The sequence below is a fragment of the Cibotium barometz genome, chromosome 45, assembly GCF_041138505.1.
Source record: "Cibotium barometz isolate CiBa-2024 chromosome 45, ASM4113850v1, whole genome shotgun sequence".
Taxonomy (NCBI): domain Eukaryota; kingdom Viridiplantae; phylum Streptophyta; class Polypodiopsida; order Cyatheales; family Cibotiaceae; genus Cibotium; species Cibotium barometz.
The window spans coordinates 5,988,618-6,006,105 of NC_141090.1; the positions used below are offsets into that span (position 1 = coordinate 5,988,618).

Consider the following 17,488-nt stretch of genomic DNA (forward strand, 5'->3'; position numbering starts at 1 on the left):
TAAAGAGCTTTCATGGCTTGGGGGTGAAATGTTGGAATGTTTGGCATTGCCTACCTTGGACATGCAACATCGATTTAACTTTTGGGCATCTCTACCTTGTTAGTTTTTGTACCGTGGGGGGAGATACAAAGTGTGCTTAATGAAATCGCCACTGAGTGTGAAGAGTGTCATTTAGGTACATGGATTTGATGTCTCCATAGACCACGATCGGGATGCCCATGTGATTGGGCAAGATGGAGGCTTTCTGGTGGCATCTTTATGAAGTCTTGAAGTGGGGTTGGAAAGCTAATAGCCCTTGTGAGTGTGCAGGCATTAGAAATGTGATGCACGTATGGATGGAAAGAGGGTTGAACCAATCAAGAACAAGACTCAATGAACGAAGACAAGGCCAGACAATTGGATTTAAGGCAAGCCTACAACCTTAGCTACAACATCCTCAAGACTCACCAGCTCTCTCATATCCAAGAAGGATAACAAGATAAACTATGATGGGGATAGTGTGGTCTCATTGGGTGAAATTGGCGGAAGTCATAAGTGCATGAATGGGTGATCGATGGACCACAAGGTAGGAAGGATGGTTTGGTCCTATGTGCTCAAGTGTTGGTGGTGCGACAAACAGATGTGAGTGAAGAGGATGGAATATTGCAACCTAGAGATGTGCAAGGGATTGATTGGAAGTGGAAGGAGGTTTGGGTTTGGAGGAAGTGAGATTTTCTTTTGGGATCGTGAGTTGCTTCTATCCAACAATGTACATGTAAACAATCCCAGCACCAACTCTACCCTTTGTGGGGAGACTACCCACCAATAAAAGCAATAAAACGAGGGAGAAGGGGTTACCTATCAGGTTGTTGAGAAGAATGTGAACACCAGCATTGCATTGATTGCCACTTGCAAGAATGCGGGTAGAGCGGCCGAGTGTGGTCAACAGGCAGTTGTCTCACCAATCACTTGAGACAAAATATTATGTTGACCCATTGAAGGAAAACTTTGGCCTCCCTCTGAGTGCTCTTCAAGTAGATCTAGCAATGTGGGGTCTAGTTGGATTAGTTCTAGGGCCAGAGGCTTAAAAACTTATGAGGCCTTTTGAGGATGGTTATGGGTTTGGTCAAGGTCCTTGACAAGCTTTGAGTCTCGCTTACTCGTTTCGGAATGGGTTCAGGGATATGCTTAGGTGGGGTTAGTGGTTCCTACTCGACCACTTGCTTAAAGGATAGACCCTAGTTTAGCTTGCACCTTCCTTACAAGCTCTTAGGCTTGTTTCACTCGCTTCTTCTCCACCACTGGTTTTAATTTTTAAGGGAGAGACTTGTTGTTTTCACAAGTGAGGTTAGCATATAGGTTTCTTCTCCTCACACGAAGAGATGGCTCAAGAGGGGGACCTATTGTTTTCACAAGGGAGGTAGCTTTGGAGATCTTGTCCACAACCAGTTTCAATCATCATGATGTCATTATCTTTAACAATTGATCGTGCAGTATACTCTTCTTCTTCTTTTGGACCTTTGGATTGATCCTTTAGCCTTTTCAAGAACAATGTGGCCTTTAGGGCTTGCGCCTCAAGATTCTTAGCTTCTTGCTTTGAGGTTGAAGTGTGAGATTTTTGTTTATTTGTAGCCTTAGACATTCGATTTTGGTTGCTACCCTCATCTCTTAGCTTGGGGCCTTGTGATGGCATTAAGGGGGACTGTATAGATTAGTCCTCCTTATACACACTCAAAAATTTATGGCTCATTAAAGTGGCAGAAGATTCTGCCTCTGCCCCACTAGGGTAATTGTCACTTTGTTAAGACAATCCTTGTAAGCATGATCGAATCTACACTTGTAGCATACACCATCGTATAGAATGACATTGCTCACAACATGGAAACATAGATATTTTATTTGTAACCATTTATATGGTAGTGATGTGTGGATGTAGGCTAATAATGAGCCATGACACTCTTTCCATGCTTAAGAGGTTTTTTTCCCCGAGCATATATACACATGAGTGTGTGTAAGTGATCTTATCATGTCACTTCACTTGTACTTCACTCATTCTCATCAATCTACTTTGAGTGTTGTACTTCTCTCTATCTATTCTATCTGTGTGTGTTGCTACCTTCATTTTGCATTCGGCCCGTATAACATCAATTAAGCATAACAAAAAAAAGATATTTTCTTTTGGATATCTGAAACTGTAACAATGAGATATGCACTGAAGACCGCTTTAGAGAGAAATGTGTCGTCACATGCTCAAGGTATGAGTCCAAAACATGCCACAATTCTCACACTTGCAAAGTACCCATAGTAGTAGACTCCTAAAATGATTTAGAGGATTGTGTTTAGAGGAGTGATTGTCATATTTTTGTTTCAAGCAGATTGTGTTTAGAGGAGTGATAGTCATATTTTTGTTTCAAGCAGATTGTGTTTAGAGGAGTGAGTCATATTTTTGTATCCATTTCTGGTTTCTTGCAAACTTCTACTACAATTTAGGGAGCATTAGTGTTTGGGAGCCAATGTGGGTATTATAGCAAATTTTAGGATCAAAATGGTAGTTTTAATGAGCAATATGACCAAATTAGAAATGGTAGAAATACGAGAATTTTAGTCAAATGTAAAAACAACTATAATTTCGTAGGGTCAAAATGAGAATTTCGAAAGTACTAGAATTAAAATAGGAATTTTAAAAATACTAGAATCAAATCGGGAAATTTTGAAAATAGTAAGATCAATTGAGAATTTCGACATAATTTAGAATCAAATTGGTAATTTTCTCTTTTAAAAAAAAATAAAATAAAATTTTGTTGGGGCAAAGTTCAAAGAAGCCCTCTCGCTCGTTCTCTCTCTCTCTCTCTCACCCGCGCGCACGCACATCCTTCGAACCTCTTCGTGCAGTTGTGTGAGTTTTACCAACAGCATCAGCATGGGGAAGACAGTGAAAAGTGCAAAGAAGTTTGTGAAGAAGCACCTCAAGTCCACCATAGCTCAGCGGCACAAGCTCAAGCCGATGAAGAAAGCATTCAAGCGGAAGCTTGCATCATCATCGTCATTAGGTACTCAGTTTGTGCAATGGAAACTTGAAAGTAGTATTGCCTGCCTCTTTCAGCATTTGTTTACATCAATGCTGTTTTTCTTCATTTTGGTTGTGTGTGTTCCTAAATTTATGTTTATGTATGTATGTATGGATGTATTTATGTATGTAAGTACGTATGTCTGCATGTATGTATGTATCTATATATGGATGTATGTGTATAACGCATATATGTATATGTACACACATATATGTATGTGATTCATGTTTGCTATGTATATGTATATGTGGCTTGACCATAACACATTGTTTGTTTACTTTAAGGAAAAGCTAGAACGCAAACATCTGGGACGAATGATACGGGGCAAAAGCTTACAACAAAGTAAGTATTTCGATTTTTCTCTCATTTTCTCATAATTTACACCTGTTTACACCTTGTTACGCCTTGTTATGCCTCTTTACACCTTATTACATTTTAATTATTTTACACCTTGTTACACCTCTTTTCCCTCTTAACACCTCCTTACACTTTGTTACATTTTTTTTTTGGACAAGATCTGAATATGGAAAAGATGATTGAAATTCTATGCAACATTTCTTGGCAGGGAACTTAAAGACATGAATGTTGATGACTTCATGGATGGCAAGTTTTTGGAAGATGGAAGTGATGATAATGATTCTATATCACAAGAAGAAGGCGATATTGATGTGGATGAAAGCTTGAATATGAAGGTAGTCTGACATGAAACATGATATGTAATGTATTTCAAACCTGTGATCTTGTTTAACAGACTGCACTGGATATGTCTCAGGATGAAGAAGATGATTTTGTTGACATCACGCCTCTCGACCTTCAAGATGATGTTTCAGAAGGTACAACTGTGAATCTCAGGTGTTCATATAGTTCATAATTTCCTGTCGTGGTCTCCATCAAATCTATTAATGGGTGTTATACTTGATCTGTTAATCCTTATTGCTTTAGATCCATGCACAACGTTTTGGCGTAAATTCTGGAGCTTTTGCAGATGATGAAGAGGGAGAAGACTCGATTCTGCGTTCTCAGAACAAATCGCTCGTCTCTGAAGTGGAAAAGCACAAAAAACAGCTGGAAAAGCTCAAAGAGAAGGTAGGTAAGAGGAAAGATTGGAGATTTAGTTTAACAGATGCAATCACATGGTAGGATTTTTCATTTTTTGTTGAGAATAGGACCGATCAAACTATCTACGCAGGATAAACAGCCAAGCATCATTTTATATGATGCTGTCGAGTCTCCACTCAGCCTTGGTTGGTTTAGGAAGGGGATTTTTGACCATGTGGCAAGTGCAATGGGCATAGGAGTAGGGGAAAATTCAAGATGGGGCAAATCTTGAGATCCCCATGTAGCAAGGGTGGTTTATATTGGGTATTTTGAAGTTCGTTGGTGTGAACAACCCTTATTAAAGTTTAGGTCAGAAGATGAGGCTTGATGCCTATAAAAGTATGTCCTTGGGAGGTTCTCTAATCACAAGAGTATCACTTGAGTTGTGCAGCATATTTCTCTTGTGCTTGCTATCACATCTCTCTCTCTCCCCACACACACACACACACTCCATGGCTATCCTCCATCCACCATAGTCATGGCTTGATCCTTCATCCCTCTTTTTGCACATGCTCCATCCTGGCACTATGAACATTAACATAGTATTAGAGCCACCATAGCCATATCCTCCGCATTTTTTTCTCCAAATGAAGCTTTGTGTTTTTTCTCAGTTTTTGTGCTGCCCTGTGTACATCTCCATGAGGTGCCTGTTGTCAACATATCCCACAACCATCTCTCATCGATCTTGCACATCTATGGTTGAGCACAACTATCAGTAGAAGCCTTTCAGCCATAAATGCAAGCTCCACAGCAGTGCTGAAGCAAAACACATCATTTGGCAGCTTGTAGAAGGAAGCACACATCATAAGTGCTGTCCAACATGCGATACAGTTGGTAGCCAACATTCAGCCATTAACGCAAGGAAGAAGAGGTCCATCTGTTGTTCCAACTATGCTCTAGAGCAAAACACAAGCACCACAGCTTGTAGAGCAGAAAGTGCAGCACATCCAAGGGTCAAATCAGCAAAAAACGCAGCTCATCTTCAGAGTAGCGAACCTCCTAGCAAGTTTCCCTACCGCCTTTCTAAGGCATTGGAGAGCAAGCTGGAACAGCAGTTAGCTCAGTTACTCTGGTCTGGTTTTATCCAACCATCCTTCTCACCATTTGCCGCTCCCATTTTGTTTGTCCAGAAGAAAGATAAGTGTAATATGCGGAAGCTTCGGTAACTTCAATACTCAGAATTCAGCACTCTTTTCGCGACGGAAATTAACGCACAAAGTGAAGGAGAAGTGTATTTGCTTTATTAGAATGATGTGAATCTGAAAAGAAAATACAGAATTCTTGACCTTTCTTGGCTGGAAAATCCCTGCCCTTGACCTTCAGTTCTCCACCTCTTTGCTTGGCAACTCCCTTGGCTTGTCTAGCCCTTGATTTGCTTAAGCTCTTGGTGAATAATGAGATGATTGAATGGGATTGTGGGCTCTCCCTTTTATACTAGCCCAACTACAGCAGTCGGCCAGTACTACAGCAGTCGGCCAGCATTAAATGCTCCCACGACCAGAAAATACAGCAATAAATACTATAAAATGCTGCGCATCACTTTGATACTTGGCTGGGCACTTGCGCACATGGGAAATAAGGCTGGGCACTTAGGCGCCTGCTGCCTTGGAGGCTGGGCACTGAATTCCCCCTGTTTTGGAGGCTGGGCAGCCTGTATGGGCTGCCCCAAACTTGCCTTAAACCTCTCCCAGGGCTGGATAACGAGTTGGCTACCCCTGGCCTGCCCTTGGGGCTGTCCTACAGCCCCCCCATGGCCTACCCATGGCTGGTGGGTCCAGCCAGGGCTTTCCTGGCCCTCATGGGGGTGCCCCATGCCCACACTACGACTTGGGGTAGCCCTATGGGCTGGCCCTTTGTCCTAAACACTAACTTCTCAGTGATCTGGCATCCGGTACCATACCAGATACACAGTCACTGACATCATTCCAGAGGGAGACTCACAGCGCAGACTGGCACTGTTTCATGTGCAGGACAGTGCACACCTGACCTTAGACTCCTGTGCAGGACAATGCACACTTGACCTCGGACAACTGAGATGGATCCCTGGCTGACTCGTCCCGGACTGGGCTCACATGGGACCAGTTCACCATCCCAGGTCGTGCACCTTCTGTACAGAAATGTCTACGTGGCATCCAAGTGCGGGATGCACGTGACAATAAGTCTGCACGATTATGTGTGGATTGCAGGGCGCTCAATAAGCTAACTGTGACGAATAGATTTCCCATGCCCAGAATAGAGTACATCCTAGAACGACTCAATGGTGCAAAGATTTTTTCTAAGATAGATCTTAAGAGTGGCTACCATTAGGTTCGGATCTTCGAGGCCGACATTCCAAAAACAGCCATTAGGACCGAGCGTGGCGGCTGGCCACTACGAATTTGTGGTGATGTCCTTTGGTCTCACCAATGCCCCAAAGACGTTCAACAAAATGATGTCTCGGGTTTTTCGAGATCTCATTGGTGCGTCTTCATCTTCTTAGATAACATTCTTATCTTCTCAGGGACTGCACAACAGCATGAGCGAGATGTAGCATAGGTTTTGCAACTCTTGCAGAACAATGAGTTGTTTATCAATGCCAAGAAGAGTGAGTTTGGAGTCCAGGAGATCCATTACCCGGGTTACATCATTAGCTCTTCATGTATTAGTCTAGACCCTGAAAAGGTACAAGCCATTCTCAATTGGGATGTTCCCACTACAACCCAGGAAATCCGCTCATTTGTGGGTCTTTGTCAGGTCTACAGCACCCATATGAACAAGTTTTCTGACCTTGCAGCACCTCTTACTGACGTGCTCAAGGGCGTGAAGACTTGTTGTCAGAAAGTGTCCGTTCATGGGCAAGGCTCTAGAGGCATTCAAGGCAATGAAGAAAGTTGCCTCTGAGTCTCCAGTTTTGAAGTTGGCATCATGGTGATCTTTTTGAGGTGATTACCGATGCCAATAACCTTGCCATTGGAGTTGTTTTACAACAAGATGGTATGCTAGTGGCTTATTATAGCCGCAAATTGAATAACGACGAGAAGAATTCTTCGGTGTATGTCAAAGAGCTCTTGGGGGTGATGACCGCTCTTAAGCATTGGAAGCACTTCCTTTATGGGAGGGACTTCACATTTAAGATGCGACGGGATGTCTACCAACATGTCCAATCATGTCATATGTGTCAAAAAGTGAAAGTTCCTCATACCAAACAAGTGGGGTTGCTACAACCTTTGCCTATTCTTGAGGGACCCTTTCATGACATCAGTATGGACTTCGTAGGCTCTCTTCCTGCCTCAGCTGGATCTAGAAACACACAGTGTATGACCATTGTTGATAGGTTCAGCAAGTTTTGCATGCTCATTCCATGTAAGCTCACAGCCACAGCCGAGGACATAGCTCGCTTGCTCATTAGGTTTTGGTACCCCATTGGTGGTTTGCCACGGACTATCACATCAGATAGAGATCCAAAATTTACGTCCCAATTTTGGAGAGCATTGTTTGACAATTTCGGGACTAAGTTGCAGTTGTCCAGCACATTCCATCCTCAAAAAGATGGCCAAACAGAAATTTACATTCAATTGGTCTTTGACGTTCACAAATCATATTGCCATGACCAGTAGTCGAAATGGGAACAATATCTTCCTTTGGTTTAGGCAATCCTAAATGATACTCACTTATTGAGTATTGGCCGGATGCCGTATGAGGCAACGTTTGGTCACCGGTTCTCATCTCTTTTGACGAGATAGGTGTCACCATCTCTTGAGGCCAATAAAACCACCGAGACATTCTTGGAAATCATGGAGTCCGTTAGGGAGCGCCTTGCCAAGGCTCAGGAAGCATATACCCACAAGCCAACAAATCCACACGAGATGTCAACTTTAAGGAAGGGGATTGGGTGTATCTCCGCATCATGAAACAACGGCTAAAGCAAGTGGGCAAGCGTTGTCCCAAACTATCAATTCAAAGTTTCGGCCCATTTCCAGTCATTCAAAAGTTAAGTGATGTCTCTTTAAAGTTAAAGTTGTCGAAAAGTTGGACTATGCACAATGTCTTTTATGTTTCTTGGTTGAAGTCATATGTAGGTCCGACATTGCAAGATATATCCAAAGAGCAACAGCCAGATATGATAGAGCTGAAGTCATAGAGCCAGAGCAAATTCTCCTCCACAGATGGAAGCATGGATCCGGTTGAAGAATACGACAATTCTACACGAAATTTAAAGACCGCGGAACCCATGAAGCAATTTGGTTGGATGGAGAGTTCTTTAAGGAGTATGCCCAGTTGTTGGTGGACTACTGTGCAGCATTTGTTCAAAAGGAGAACCTTTTCTAAGATTATTTGTTGTACGTCGTGACTCCATTGTGAGCCCTCAGTCCAAGGACAGCGAGGCACGGGCTACGTAGGTCAGTCACTGAGCTTTAGAGGTCAATTAGTTGTTAGTCCTCTTAACCCACTTGGAGAAAGCATCATTCTGGAGCATGTATGTGTCAACCTTAGGATTAGATGCATGTAAAGCATTGTAAGTGCATTCAAATTTCACATAGAAGGGGGCCAGCCCTAAGGCCAGCCCCAAAGCAGCCCTACTTGGGCTAAGCCTTGCAAAGGCTTCCAAGAGCTTTGCCAAGCAGTTGGCCAGCAGCAGCCGATAGGTTTGCTACAGCCCGACCAGGACCTTCTGGGATAGCCGACTGGGCACAGGAGCTCTAAATGTGCAACCGATTGAGCATAATACCAGTCGTGGCAGTTCGTGCAGTCGACAAGGTTTTGCTTTAGCCAACTAGCATTTATCAGGTCGTGGGACATGTTTGCATCAGCCGACAACTGACCTGATGATGTATAAAAAGCCTCTCCTCAGTCCACATAAATTCATTCAAATATTTAGAAAAGAACATTCAGGTATTCAGCGCTCAGTAGTCTTGCTCATCTCTAGGCAACAAGGAAGATACTCTTCTATCTCAGCCAGCATAGGTGCAGTAGGAGAGTCTTCAGCAGAGCCGTGGGATAGTTTGATACTCCGTCGACGTTTGGTTCTCCTCGTCCTTGCGTTGGGCATTCATATCATTTGTACTCAGCATTGTACAGCATTCCTTCAAAGAATAATATAAGCAAATACTCTTGCTTGCAGAGAGGGGAGGGGGTGGGGGAGGCTTTAGTGGGTATTGGGACCCAATACTGAATCGTCTTCTACATTCTACATTCTCCTCTCTCCCTACGCTCTAAAGTTGATGCTACAGATTCTCACCACATAAAGGTATAAAGAAGGCCTTGTTGTGCGTTATCACGATCAACCTTAGCGCATGTAACAAAAGATGTCTCATATGGGGTACGTCCGACACTAGATGAATGAGTATCGTTTAAGATGGCTTGGACCAATGGAAGAAAGCTCCCATTTGGGCTGCTGGTCATGACAATATGACTTGAGAACATCAAAGTCCAACTGATTATAGATTTCTGTCTGGCCGTCTGTCTGTGGATGGAATGCATTAGGCAACTGTAACTTGGTCCCAAAGTTCTCGAATACTGTCCTCTAAAAATGCGAGGTGAACTTGGAATCCCTGTTTGATGTAATGGTGCTAGGCAAACCACAAATGGAGTACCAATGTTTGAGAAAAAGGCGGGTGATGTCCTCGGTTGTGGCCGTATGCATGGGATGAGCATGGAGAACTTACTAAAGCGATCCACAATGGTAAAACACTCAGTGTTGTGAGATCTGGTGGATGCTAGTAGAGGCCCTACCAAGTCCATAGAAATGTCGATAAAAGGTCCGTTGGGGAAAGGCAAAAGTTGAAGTAAACGAGTCTTTTTCGTATGTGGAACCTTTACTTTTTGATAAATCTTATACGCTTGAACATGTGAATAAACATCACGCCTCATTTTTGGGCGATAAAAGGACCGTTTCAATTTCTCGAGAGTAATGTTGATACCTCTATGGCCTCCAACTAAGAAGTCATGGGCATCATGGAGAAGAGTTGCTCGCTTTTTTCGAATGACACAGAGGCGGTTCTTGTAGAACAACCAATTGTTCTGCATTGAATTGTAACACGTGGAAGCTCTGGGAGTCTTCTTTCAGCCCCAAACACTCTTGGAAACCATCTGATGCAAAAACGCAGATATAGAGAGAGAGTAGAGAGAGAGAGATATGCTGGAAATTTAGTATATTGTTATGGTACAAAAAGGTACCTAAATCCGCAGCCCTTGGCTGCCTTGTACAAAAGGTGGTAACACACCAAAACAGTCCTACCTAGATGACCCACTCCATAAGGGAGTGAATGGCTAACACAATGAGCACACTGGCTTTTTTATATGTCTTGGACACTTGAGTCGGCCAGCCCATAAATGCAGTAAATGCTATTTAATACAGCCGACTGGTCCTCCTTCTTGCGCCTGCTGTTGCCCCTGTCCTCTGGTTCAGCCGACCACTTCAGTGTGCAGCCGACAGCCTTGTGTGCAGCCAGCAACACTTTTTCCTGCAGTCGACAGTCATCTGACCTTCAGCTTGCTCTCCACGCCTGTCTCCAGTCTGTTAGAAATAATGTCCTGACATTATTATGGGCAGTGGCCAATGTATTAGGACCGGCCGGGCACTTTTTACTCACTTTAAGTGAGGTTTTTTCCCCGCGCCCAATAAGGCGCCCAACTTACCGTTATGTGAAACGGGCACCAGTTAGGGTTATTATATGCCCTAAGTTTTGTAACAAACTTATCTTCATTATTTTGAGCTCCATCGTTTTGCTCCTTGCCTCCACACGTTTTTCTTCTGTTTGTTCGCGTGCTCCACACCGTCTCTTACTCACAATTGGTATCAGAGCAGGTTGTTGTTCCTGCTCCCGCCTTCCTTACTGCTGGTGAAGCACTTTCGTCGCGAAGAAACACCTCTATTGTGCTGGCCGCCTGCTTCTGGTGCTGAAAAACAGGTCGCCCTCCTTCTACAGACCTGGGCGACTGCTTTCTGTGTGTCTCGGGCACTGTTCTGGTGCAAAAAGCAGTGCTGGTCGTTTTTCTACAGGCCGTACAGCATCTGTGCAGCACGTGTGGCTGCTGGCTGCTGTTTTTCTGTTCGTACAGGTCTGTACGACCAGTTTTGCTGCTGTTTTCTGATCGTACAGCAGCCGTACAGCTGTCGTACAGCTCTATCTGCTGTTTTCTGTCCGTACAGTTCTGTACAGCACCTGCTGGTTGCTGTTTGCTGTCCGTACAGCCTTCCGTACAGCATTGTACCGTCTTCTGCATCAGTTCGTACTCAGCAATCTGCAGCAGCAACTCGGGTGAGTCTACCTGCTGTATTTTGGAGCTTAACTGTGAATTTTGTCAGCAAATCAAGTCCGAAATTTGGGGCTTTTGCTGTTTTTATGTTGCTGCACAATCTGTGACAGCTCCCACAAGTTTTTTGTGGGAATCAGAGAAATTTGAGCCACCAGAAATTTGGGGCTTTTGTTGCTGTGCTGTCTATCTGTGTGAAACAGACAGTCTCGAGCAATATTTGTGGACTCTTGTGCAGTCAGTCTCTTTTGCAGGTTACAGTTTGCTCTCATGGCACAGAACACTGCTGATGTGTTTGGGTTTTTAGCCCAGGAAGATAAGTTGGATGGAACCAACTATTCCCTGTGGAGCTTTATGCTCAGGAATCTGCTAGTTGCAAAGAATTTGTGGAATTATGTAAGTGGAGCTGAGGCAAGGCCTATGCATGTGGCCCCAGCTACCCCTCCACAACATGGCAGGCAGCAGGTTGTACCACCAGCTCCTCAGGCACCTACACAGGAACAAACTAGGTGGGATTCCAGGGATGCTCAGGCACTCTCTTTGATTGCACTTTCAGTTAAGAGGTCCATTATTCCGCATATCCGTTCATGCAGGACATCTCAGGCTGCATGGGATACTTTGGAGCACATGTATCAGGCTCGCAATGAGGCTAGAGTTGCCTTTTTGAAGCGGGAACTATCACACTTGTGCATGGATGAGGGTGATTCTATGCAGGATCATCTTACGAAGATTCAGGATTTGAGAGAACAGCTCTTGAATATTGATGAAATCATTTCTGATGCTGAGATGGTCACCACTACACTTAACTCTTTGCCGAGCTCTTATTTGGGTTTTCATACATCTCTTCACTTGTCCATGAGGGGTAATCCAGTCCCTCTATCCTTTCAGGATTTGGTTGGACTTTTGCTGCAGGAAGAGCAGACTCGGAAAAATGTCATGCAAAGAGGTGGTGAGCAAGCATTATTTGCCAAGAACAAGGGAAAAGGAAAATCTGGTGCATATAAGCCTAAGTCAGAATCAGGACAGCCATCTAGTAAAGAGAAGGATGATGCACAGAAACCTAAAAAGAAGGGTAAGTGCCATTACTGCAAGAAGCCAGGTCACTATATTCATGAATGTCATAAGAGGATAGCCAAGGAAAAGAAGAAAGAGTCTGGTAATTCAGTTGAAGACTCTTCAGATGTGGATAACAAGAAAGATGATGCCACAGTCAATCTTGTGGAAGAGGATTGGTGCTTCTTTACTTGCAGCTATGATCCCTCAAATCAGGTACATTCACTCAGTGTGAGTGAAAGTGGTGATGTATGGTTCTTTGACAGTGGTGCCTCAAGGCACATCACGTCCAGAAAGGATTTGTTTGGCAAGATGGTACCTTCTTCATGTGGCAGAAAGGTTACGTGTGCAAATAATGCTTCTTATCCAGTTCAGGGCACAGGGGATGTTATGCTTACAGCCATTAATGGCTCCGAATTTCTCCTTCAGGATGTATTGTATGTGCCTGGGATAAAGAAGAATCTTCTCTCAGTGTCTTCTTTTGCAAAGAGAGGGCTGGTTGTTTCCTTTGAGGATACTAAATGTATGGTCCGTGACAGGGAAAGTGACTTTGCTTTGGTTGCTACAGGGACCTTATGTCGCGGTTTGTACCGTCTTGATCCTTATGAGAGGCACAGTGCATGTGTTGTTTCTACCTCTACATCTGCTATGCAGGATGCAGAGTTGTGGCATGCCAGGTTTGGGCATGTAAATTATGGCAGTCTCATGGCACTTCAGAAGCTGAAAATGGTAGATGCCCTACCTAATTTAGAGACTCCTCCCAGACATGTGTGTGAGGGATGTATTTTGGGAAAGATGCATCGTCAAGCTTTCAAAAAGGATAGAGTTGTTAGAGCTGCCCGCAAATTGCAGCTCATTCACAGTGATGTATGTGGTCCAATGAGGACACAATCCTTGGGAGGTCATTGGTATTTTGTTACTTTTATTGATGACTTTTCCAGATATGCCTGGGTGTATGCTTTGAAGAACAAATCTGATGTCTTTATGCATTTCCGACATTATGTCAACATGGTTGAAAATGCAACAGGACAAAAAGTGCAGACTCTCAGAACTGACAGAGGGGGGGAATACTTATCTAAAGTATTTGATGCTTTTTGTTTAGAGAAGGGCATAGTACACCAGTGTACTACACCATATACACCTCAGCAGAATGGTGTGGCCGAACGAAAGAATAGGTCACTCATGGAGATGGCCAGGTGTATGCTGAAAGCAAAGGGATTGCCACATAAATTTTGGGTGGAAGCTCTTATGTGTGCCACTCATGTGTTGAACAGGTGCCCTACAAAGGCACTCAGATCTGTTACACCCTATGAAGCTTGGTTTGATCGGAAACCTAGTGTTGATTATTTTCGTGTGTTTGGTTGCTTGGCTTATGCACATGTACCACAGGAGCTTCGTGGGAAGCTTGATGATAAAGCCATAAAGTGCATATTTGTTGGCTACAGCAGTCAAAGTAAAGGGTACCGTCTCTATAATCCTGTCACACGCAGGATTTTTGTGAGCAGAGATGTTGTTTTTGCAGAGAATTCAGCACAACCCATTGCTGAATTTAAATTTCAGCAACCTCAGGAGTCTTTTGATGTATTTGAAGGGTTGATACCCATTGGCATAGGAACCACAGCTGATATACCGGCTGAATTTCAGAATTTGCAGCCACCACCTCGTGTGTTTGATGCTTTAAATCAGCCCCAGGCTGAGCCTGACATACAGCAAGCAGAAGAGGATATTGTTGTACAAGAGAGGACAGCTTTGCAAGAAGCTAGAACCATTCCTCGTTGGGCTATACAGACTCTTCAAGAGAGTAGACTTGCTGCTCCATTACCAGGTAGGACACGTAGGAGTACACGTGAGGCTGAAAGCTCTCACTTTTCAGAGTCAGCTTGGGTGAGTTCTATTATGGATGAAGAGGAACCTGAGAGTTTTGAAGATGCAAGTGAAAATCAGCATTGGATGCAGGCCATGCAAGCTGAATTGGATTCTATTGATAAGAATCATACATGGGATTTGGTGGATTTGCCTCCTGGCAAGAAGGCAATTGGTACAAAGTGGGTTTATAAGGTTAAACGCAAACCAGATGGTACCATTGACGGGTACAAAGCAAGGCTGGTTGCTAAGGGCTATGCTCAGAAAAAGGGCATAGATTATGAAGAAACTTTTGCCCCCACTTCTCGGATGACCACCATCCGTGTTGTTGTTGCTATGGCTGCACATTATGGCTGGTTTGTACATCAGTTGGATATAAAAACAGCCTTTTTGAATGGTGATCTTGAGGAAGAGGTTTATGTGATACAACCTCTTGGTTTTGCTATGTCTGGTCAAGAGCACAAGGTGTGCAAGTTGAGGAAAGCTTTGTATGGCTTAAAACAAGCACCGCGTGCCTGGTATGCAAAGATTGATGCATTTTTGACTAGCCAGGGGGGTTCACCAACAGTCCAACTGAAAGCACCCTCTACATCAAGAAAGATGGGGGGGATATTTTGATAATCATTCTTTATGTAGATGATATGTTGCTCACAGGTACTGATGCGGATAAAATTTCAGATTTTAAGTCCGAACTCAAATCTGCTTTTGAGATGTCAGATATGGGTATGTTGCACTATTACTTGGGCATACAGTTCATACAAAGTGAGAAGGGTATCTTTATGTTACAGTCGAAGTATGTACAGAGACTGTTGGAAAGATTCAAATTTCAAGATTGTAAGCCTATTTCCACTCCTATGGAACCAGGGCTGAAACTTACAGTACATGATGGCAGTGAATCTTTTGATGCTATTCTCTATTGTCAGGCTGTTGGGTGCCTGATTTACTTGTGCAACACCAGACCGGATATTCAGTATGCAGTATCCCAGGTGAGCAGATATATGCACAGCCCACGGATGCTTCATTGGCAAGCTGTAAAGCGTGTGTTTCGTTACTTGCAAGGCACCAAGTCTTATGGCTTGATGTTTCCCAGGGGGGGTGACTTGCATTTACATGCATACAGTGATTCAGATTGGGCTGGTGACTTCGACACAAGGCAGTCTACCAGTGGTAATTGTTTCTTTTTGGGACACTCATGCATTTCATGGTTGAGCAAGAAACAATCTACAGTAGCTACCTCGTCTTGTGAGGCTGAGTACAGGGCAGCTTTCACAACGACAGTGGAATGTGTTTGGCTACGCAGACTCTTGGCAGATCTTCATCCTTTATTGGAGGAGCCTACTCCGATTCTCACTGACAGTCAGAGTGCTATTGCAGTAGCACGGAATCCTGTGTTTCATGCACGAACGAAACACATAGAGATACATTATCATTATGTCAGAGAAAGGCTTCATGCAGGGGAGATCAGCATGATCTATTGTCCAACACATGACAATGTCGCAGACATTTTCACCAAAGCTTTACCTCGAGAAAAGTTTGAAGCTTTCCGCAAAGCTTTAGGCTTACTTCCTTTTGGTGATTGACATCATGCCTTGTACCCACATTGGCACTGCAGGGGGGTGTTAGAAATAATGTCCTGACATTATTATGGGCAGTGGCCAATGTATTAGGACCGGCCGGGCACTTTTTACTCACTTTAAGTGAGGTTTTTTCCCCGCGCCCAATAAGGCGCCCAACTTACCGTTATGTGAAACGGGCACCAGTTAGGGTTATTATATGCCCTAAGTTTTGTAACAAACTTATCTTCATTATTTTGAGCTCCATCGTTTTGCTCCTTGCCTCCACACGTTTTTCTTCTGTTTGTTCGCGTGCTCCACACCGTCTCTTACTCACACAGTCTACACTGCAAAGGTGCTCTGTGCTCTATCATCTTGGTTCTAGTCTTTATCTGGCTGCCTCTTCTGGATTTAGCCCTGAAAATGTCCATGGCATCTATGATGCACATGACATCCCCCTCTGCTAAACTTGATGACGGGATTCCAACCTGCTCTTGGATGACTGTCATCATCCCAATCCTGTCCTGAAAACCCGGCCTGTCCTCCAAACCACTCTGTCTCAGCCGAAGATCTATGCATCTGTTCCATCTAGTACACAATCCATTCCTGCCCTGACTCTGAACACTGTCTTGGTCTTCATCCTTGAGAATTGAGTCTGGCACTCAAACATCACCCTTGGAGGATGAACCTCCCTTGGGACTGTTGCCTGAGAACCTATCTGGCTCACGGAACAGCCATCCGCTTTGGCACTGTGGACACCAACTAACCTCCTGGGAGTTCTTCTCGATTCTGTGTTCCTTGCCTTGGGCTTCGCATCCGTGTACTTTCCTGTACCTTGGACATGTACACCATCATATGGGACTAAATTGATGTTTAGCTCTGCTGAGCCTGATGCTCTGATACCAATGTAACACGCGGAAGCTCTGGGAGTCTTCTTTCAGCCCCAAACACTCTTGGAAACCATCTGATGCAAAAACGCAGATATAGAGAGAGAGTAGAGAGAGAGAGATGTGCTGGAAATTCAGTATATTGTTATGGTACAAAAAGGTACCTAAATCTGCAGCCCTTGGCTGCCTTGTACAAAAGGTGGTAACACACCAAAACAATCCTACCTAGATGACCCACTCCATAAGGGAGTGAATGGCTAACACAATGAGCACACTGGCTATTTATATGTGTCTTGAATAAATGCAGTAAATGCTATTTAATACAGCCGACTGGTCCTCCTTCTTGCGCCTGCTGTTGTTGCCCCTGTCCTCTGGTTTAACCGACCACTTCAGTGTGCAGCCGACAGCCTTGTGTGCAGCCAGCAACACTTTTTCCTACGGAGCCGACTGCCATCTGACCTTCAGCTTGCTCTCCACGCCTGTCTCCAGTCTACACTGCCAAAGGTGCTCTGTGCTCTATCATCCTGGTTCTACTCTTTGTCTGGCTGCCTCTTATGGATTTAGCCCTGAAAATGTCCATGGCATCTGTGAGATCCCTGTTCCCACCGAGCAACAGATTCGGGATACTAGCAGCGGAAGTAGCACTTCTCGCGCGGGACGGGTCCCACATTCGGGGCCTCACCCACGGATATCCGGATAAGAGACTAATCCGTCGGTTGTTCCAAAACCGAACCCGGAAAAACTTCCTTTA

At 44.1% G+C, this 17,488-nt stretch overlaps 1 protein-coding gene across 4 annotated transcripts in view; it reads left to right on the forward strand.

The window, feature by feature from the left end:
• Positions 1 to 2,744: 2,744 nt before the first annotated feature.
• Positions 2,745 to 17,488, forward strand: part of LOC147612355 (Noc2p family) — a 44,117-nt gene continuing 29,373 nt past the window's right edge. For 2 of the 4 annotated variants that reach the window (XM_086782975.1, XM_086782976.1), the window contains exons 1-5: positions 2,797 to 3,029; positions 3,338 to 3,389; positions 3,613 to 3,739; positions 3,820 to 3,880; positions 4,033 to 4,133. In XM_086782975.1, the coding sequence (XP_086639101.1) occupies positions 2,900 to 3,029; positions 3,338 to 3,389; positions 3,613 to 3,739; positions 3,820 to 3,880; positions 4,033 to 4,133 (471 nt within the window). In that variant the 5' untranslated portion in view covers positions 2,797 to 2,899. Of the gene's footprint in view, positions 3,030 to 3,331; positions 3,390 to 3,612; positions 3,740 to 3,819; positions 3,881 to 4,032; positions 4,134 to 17,488 lie in introns of all 4 variants that reach the window. The other 2 variants (XM_086782974.1, XM_086782973.1) reach the window with 2 other exon arrangements.